The sequence below is a fragment of the Orycteropus afer genome, unplaced genomic scaffold (assembly GCF_000298275.1).
Source record: "Orycteropus afer afer isolate SDZICR_OR568_19922 unplaced genomic scaffold, OryAfe1.0 scaffold00672, whole genome shotgun sequence".
Lineage (NCBI taxonomy): Eukaryota > Metazoa > Chordata > Mammalia > Tubulidentata > Orycteropodidae > Orycteropus > Orycteropus afer.
In genome coordinates, this window is record NW_006922259.1 from 132,533 (window position 1) to 139,651 (window position 7,119).

A 7,119-nucleotide genomic window follows, 5' to 3' on the forward strand; every position below is an offset into this window, starting at 1 on the left:
GTTGGAGTGTTCTATAAATTCTAGAGATAAGTCCCTTGTCAGATATGTTATTACCAAATATTTTTTCCCAATCTGTAGGTTCTCTTTTGACTCTTTTTCTGTCCTACACTTTGATGAGACACTTTTGTTTTCTGCTTAGTTCCTTTATCTCTGCCTAAAGTAGTGAGTGCCTTACTTAAACACAGAAAGTCCTTGAAGTATGTAAAAGTGAAAGAATTATATTAATCCAAATGGAGAAAATATATCTCAATCATCTGAACTTTCCTGCCATATTTATGTCAAGAACAGTTAAATATATGAGGGGTTGGGTTATTCTAGGTTGAGATACTCTATTTTCAAAGACAAATGAATAACATCTTATTTTGATTTTAGGGTTTCTTTTACCCACAAAATCAAATACTAATCTTAAAAACTTCTAACCAAATCCTGCCAGTGGCTTTTTCCACCCAGTTGTTCTTCTTTTCTTTCCTGTTTGAAGCTCACTAACTCACTGCTGTTAAGTCAAATCTTACTCATAGCAACCCCTCCTTGGGTTTCCGAGGCAGTATCACTATGGAAGTAGATTGCCCAATCTTCCTTACAATGAGTGGCTGGTGCATTTTGAACCACCAGCCTTCTAGTTAGCAGTCAAATGCCTTAGGCATTAAGCCACCAGATCTAAGCTTACTTTAAATTTCAAAAGATATCATGCCTGCTGCAGGTAGGTGGAGGGTCAGAGGCCACATTGTGACTGGATATATCAGTAAAAGACAGAGGGCAAGTTTCAATTAGCTAAGGTTAATCTATTTTTTTCCCTCCTCCTCTCTTTGTAAGCCATGTTGTAATTAGCCAGTTTCAAACCATTTGCTGTTTTTTATTTTCTTTTTCTTTTTTTTTTAAAGCAGAATGGTCTTTTTTTATGTGTACAGAATAACTGCTCTGAATAGAATTTATATTTCAGTTTCTTTGATTTTGCTTATTTTTAATGCTATGTATGGTATACTACTAATGGTAATAGTAAGAAAGAATGAAATATAAGATTATCTGTGGGAAAAAAATGAAAACAAAATCTCCTGCCAATACAGAAAAATCCTCTTCATAGATGTAGATAATTTTATTGTTAAATAAACGTTAAATGACATTGTGATGCATATCATAGGCAATCTGCTGATGTGATTGGTGGCATCAAAGCAATCCACCAATGAGAATGCAAAGACAGAAAGAAGTCTCACCCTTTTCATCTATTCAGGCAGATACAATCTATTACATATGTACTCTTAATACAAATGATAGGATAACTTGTCTTCAGGTAAGAGGCCTTGACATCATCTTTTGGTACACATCCCTTATTATAAATTAAGTTGGAATTGAGATGATCATTTCTGTTACGTAATTGCCTTTATTACCTGATTTTCAGAAGGAGATCTCCAGGTCTTTCTTCCTAGTTCATCGGAAAACACTATAGATCACAAAGTTAATATTGTTATTGTCTTATCTGCTTCCCTTTTCATCAAATGGTCATAGCCACAGTGCTACAGTGTTATTGCTGATTCTATCCCTTTCTTATTTTTTCCCCAGGGCAATTCCATGTGACAGGACCAAGAGCACCAGTCACTGCCTTGGTAAGAGAAGAGGCTGTGTTCTCCTGCCATCTCAGTCCACCAATGGATGCTCAGAACATGGATGTGAGATGGTATCATGACAGTACTTTAAGCCTGGTGCATCATTATATGAACTCACAGGACCAGCTAGAGCAGCAGAATCCAGAGTACCGAGGTCGCACAGAGTTCCTGAGGGAGAACATCACTAAAGGGCAGGTGACCCTTAGGATTCACCACATTCGCCCTTCAGATGAAGGGGACTACAGGTGTTTATTTATAAGCTCCACATACTACAGTGAAGCACAATTCCAAGTTTTGGTAACAGGTGAGCATCTGGAATAAGAATTCTCGGGCAAATTAAATTATTTTTGTCCAGTCTAAATTGTTAGAGTAGATATTGGTGTGTATGGACATAGGTGGCTCGTCTATACAAACACTGTAATGGAATGCCAAGAATGTTAGAGTTGAAATTCATCTAATCTGTCTTTTCCAAGGTCTTCAATCTGTAATAAAAATGTATGTTCATTTTTTTCTTTGACAACATAATTGCCAAAAGAAAGAAAAAAGCAGGAAGTCTAGTATATTCCATCTCTGAAGAGTTCCAGAAACTCATCTAAAGTGGTTAGTCTAGGTGCTGCAACTCAGAAGGAACTAGGCAGAAGCAGGAGCAATCTGACCCATATCATCAGGCCCATATTTTCTGCATTATTGCTCCTGTGTGTTAAAAAACAAAGCACAAAGAAATTAAATCATATGTGGTTTGTTTGAGCAGTTGCTTTTTATGCATACAGGGAGAACCTCCTGTACAGAGAAACAAAGGCTTCATTCTAGGTCAGTTACACTGAGAATTTTAAAGAGAAATGGAGTAAGAATAGAGTGTAATATTAACTGTTGTCTAACCTTAACAAAATTAAACCATGTTTTCTTTCCTTCTTGAGATTGCTAAGCAGATGTGGTGGTTAAGTTTGTGTGTCAACTTGGTGGGGCCTGGTTGAGTGGCTGGGCAGCTGGTGGTAGTTATTCCCTATGATGAGACTGGCAATCAGCTCCATGGTGGGACCTACCACAAGCAGCTGAGTAGCTGCTGTAGGGATGTTGTCTGCTTCCCATATGTAAGAAATAGGTTTGGGAATGGTCTCTAGCTTATGGGACACTTGAACTCTGTATGTAGCCATGTCATTGTTCAGCAGCCTGCCATACTCTGCCAATGTTGGGACTTTCAATGGAGTTGAATTAATGGGCTGCTGTGTGGTTTGGTAACATCAGGACTGTGCCATATTTGTTGACTTTGGGCTTGTTAGCCTCAGCAGCCAGTAGCTGCCTGAGTGAAGAGATGCTCCTTGCTTCAGTGGGCTGGGAGCAAGAAGCAGAGCTGAAGCTCCTAGAGCCTAGCACTTTGATCTTGGACTTCTAGCCTCCCAAACTGTAAGATAATAAACTCCAGTTTGTTGAAGCCATCCCATTTGTGGTATATTCTCATCAGAGCAGCACTAGGTAACCAGAACATCAGAATTTGTGACTTGGCTGAGATAACTCAATTACTGAGGGAATTTCAAAGGAGTAGAATTGTCTGTAATGGCCCTCAGGAGGAACCAACCCAATCCAATAATAATGACCTTCCAAAGGCTGGGAAAACTTTTCCTCCAGGATGCGCTGGCCTGTCTGTAGACATTCCTGCCTCCCATTCATTAATAATCTCTGAAAGTCAATAGCAATGGGGAGAGCAGCCTTTGTCTATCACAGAGATTCTGGATATGCCTAGGTACTTTTCGGACTCACATTTATATTATAAAAATCAGACACTTAGGTGATTCTTCATAAATTAATGGAAGTTATTACAAAGAGACTTACTGGCAAATTTTAAACAAATTATTGAGCTAAATTTTCTGCTAACCAACAGACATCTTGCTCTACATTTCCCCTAATAGATTCTTTGAAGTTTTTTTGAAATATGATTACCTCTGTCTAATAAACCACAACATTTTGAGTATTGTCTGTAAGTTCTGTGTGCCATTGCAACCAATTACCAAACTCAGCAGAGAAGTAAAGGGGACAGTAGGAGGGATGGTTGGTGTCAGAACTGGTAAAAAGTTTGAAGGGTAAAGGTATGTCTGACCTCTCCCTCATAGGAATTAGCCTTTAGCTGTTGATTCACATAATGATCTTTCTTCCTCCTTGTGAAATTAGAGGAGGTCAGATGCCTCCCTTATACCAATTTTTCAGTAAGACAAAGTGGATGTTTAGCTTTCTAATTTGCATTGTGGACATGTAGGGCAAAAAATACATATGAATGTGCTCACCCTTTTATTAAGCCCAAGTGTACCTATGTTATTGTTGTTAGGTGCTGTTGAGTAGGCTCATAGTGACACTTTGTACAACAGAAGGAAACACTGCATGATCATGTGCCATCCTCAAAATCCTTGCTATACTTCAGCCCATCATTGCAGCCACTGTATCAATCCATTTTGTTGAGGGTCTTCCCCTTTTTCACTGACCCACCACTTTACCAAGCATAATATCCTTCTCCAGGGAATGGTCCCTTCTGACAACATGACCAAAGTAGGTGAGATGAAGTCTGGCTGTTCTCGCTTCCAAGGAGCATTCCGGCTGCACCTCTTCCAGGACAGATTTGTTTGCTCTTCTGTCAGTCCATGGTATTTTCAGTATATCATGGAAGCATCAGTCAAGAAATCATCATATTGCACTGGGCAAATCTGCTGCAAAAGACCTCTTTGAAGTGTTAAACAGCAAAGGTGTCACTCTGAAGATGAAGGTGTGCATAACCCAAAACCAAGAAAAAAAACCCAAAAAAACTCATTGCCATTGAGTTGAATCTGACTCATAGTGACCTCTCCTTGGATTTCTGAGGTGGTATCACTGCGGAAGTAGATTGCCCAGTCTCCTTGTGCCTAACCCAAGCCATGGTATTTTCAGTCACCTCATATTCATGTGAAAGCTGGACAATGAGTAAGGAAGACTGAAGAAGAGTTGATCCTTTTGAGTTGTGGTGTTGGCGAAGAATATTGAAAATGTCCCCCTAGTATCCAAAAAGTTTCTCATGCTCCCTTGTGAGCAGCAGAGATGCCTTGGCTTCTATAACCCAGATAAATGCAACATTTTCAGATGTAAACTTTCACGGTGTGTCCATAAGATTGATTCACAATTTATGAAATAAGACGTACTTCTAAATTATGTGGATAATTGCAGATATCTCCTGGTCCCTAGCAGGATCAACACATAAATATTTTAATAATAAGTTGCCAAGAGAGAATTTTGCTCTCAGAGAAGGACTTCCATGCTGTTTATATTCAAGGGCTTGCACTTTGTATGTTTTCCAGGTAAGCTACTCTTTTCGCTGTGTTTTGTTGTACCATGTGTTACAGTGGGCATAGACTCATTTTGGTATCTGTTATCTCCAGTCACTTTAAGCCAGAAAAAATATCCTGTATTGGTTCAATGATTCTTAATGGGTTCAGGTGAATGAATCCCATTGGACTTCTCAGAACCTTGGGTTGTTCTTGATGTGAATACACTTGTGCTAGTTTCCCATACCTAATGTAGTGTAGTGATGGGTACTGTGCAGCATTACAAGTCCTTGTCTGTGCCAGTCAAAGTCCCTTACCCTCCTGACCAGAATACCTCAGGTATTCCTGTGATTATCTAGGGTATATGGTCTCTGGTATGGATTTCTTTAATTCATCTCTCCCTTCTGGAGACGTAAAGTTTGGTCCAGGGTCAGTAATCAGTTTGTGCTGAAAATGTCTCCGCAGGCAGCCTCAACATACTATATTGTCTTCCTGAAAAGAGTTCACTCTATCTTGAGTCCAGAACAGCCTCAACTCATTCATGGGAGTGGGTAATAAAAGCTGTTGAAGAACCCGGGACTTCAGTGAAATCTGAAGTTAAATTTTAAAAACACCAACTCATGTGTGCTTTTAAATTGAATCAACGGCAGTGGGATTAATTGTATTGATAGAGTGTTCTGCTACCCAACTTCAAGGTTATCAGATAAAATCTTGAGAAACAGCATAAAAGAGAGAAAGCAAACAAAGTAATGGATATGGTCTTACTTGGCATTTGGACACTTTGTTAAATATTGATATTGCTGGTTTACTTTACTAATCCTAAAATTCCTATGTGGCCAGTTGTTTATCTTTTTTTTAACCCCACAAGTAAGCAAGTTGAGGGTCATAGAAATTAATTAATGATCACAAGTTCATGGGCCCTTGTGAAATGGACATAAAACTCTTGAATAAGTGTATTAAGTGTACTTTCTTTGCCTCTTTTTCACTTTCCCAGCCTCAGGTACAGGACCTCATATTCATATTGAACTTGGTGAAACCAGGGGAATTAAGCTAACCTGCACATCCACAGGGTGGTACCCAGAGCCTGAGGTGAAATGGAGAGATCTGCAAAGAAAGCATTTGGCACCATCCTCTGAGACAAAGATAGCAAAAGAAAATGGCCTATTTCATGTGGAAACATCTATCACTGTGGATGAGGGTTCCAGAGGAAGTGTCTCTTGTTTGATAAGGAACCCATTCCTCAGTGTGGAGAAGGAAGCTCACATTTCTGTGTCAGGTCAGTTCCCTTCAACGTCAGCATCCTAAACTATACCTGATGTTCAAGGTTCAGTTGGTAACAACCTATGGCAAATAGACCAGAAAGATTTTCTTGTTCAATCATTTGTAACTCATAATGGGAACAGTTAGTAAAATTACATGTTTTGTGTTCCATGTGGCAAAGAAATGTCATTATTTTAATTTTTAAAAAGGAATATATGGATGTTCAAGAGCATTCAAAATATAATGAAGTATTTAGAGGTATCTGTCAAGTTGTTTCTAACTTTCCCATGATGACACAGCCCAATGAAAACCATTTCTTACACTTTGGAATTTATTCTCCCATCTTTCAAATTGAGTTTGAATCCTGCCAGTGTCACCTACCAGCTTTGTGATCTTGGGCAAGTAGTTGACTGTCCTTTACCCTATTTCCACATGTAAAATACATATAATAATAGTGTCTCTTCATAAGATTGTTCTAACAATTACCTGGTAAAATTCACATCACTGGCAAAAAAGAGCTCAGATACTCAATCTACACTCTACATCTTCCTAGAATATTGTTCAAAGAAATAAAGTTTTGCCTAAAAGCATTCCTCCAACTTTCCTTAATTGTTTTCATTATCTGAGGGGAAGAATTGCAGCTGTCAACAAGGCTCTCTTTTGGCCTTGGTTCTTTCCAGGCTCATCTTTTGTCCCTTCCTTCTCTGTTCCCTCCCTGCAGGGCCATACTAATCCCTCTAGAAAAACCCAATCCTCTGATGTCCCAGATAGGCCATATCTGCTATGTTCCTTGTATTTTCCTGTGGCTACGGGTTTCCCATTAGTCACCCAAGATATAACCCATGTATCCCCTTTTCCAGGAAGTCACCTAGTCTGTGTTGTTGTTGTTGTTGTTATTTGCCGTCGAGTCGGCCCCGACTCATGCGACCCCTCCTTGGGTTTCCGAGGCAGTATCACTACGGAAGTAGGATTGC

At 39.3% G+C, this 7,119-nt stretch overlaps 1 protein-coding gene across 1 annotated transcript in view; it reads left to right on the forward strand.

Annotated features, from left to right (window-relative positions):
* The first annotated feature begins 687 nt into the window (after positions 1–687).
* LOC103210927 (butyrophilin subfamily 1 member A1-like) overlaps positions 688–7,119 on the forward strand; it is a 17,579-nt gene continuing 11,147 nt past the window's right edge. The window contains exons 1-3 of the mRNA XM_042783104.1: positions 688–700; positions 1,558–1,905; positions 5,880–6,161. Coding sequence (XP_042639038.1) covers positions 688–700; positions 1,558–1,905; positions 5,880–6,161 — 643 coding nt within the window. The remainder of the gene's footprint in view (positions 701–1,557; positions 1,906–5,879; positions 6,162–7,119) is intronic.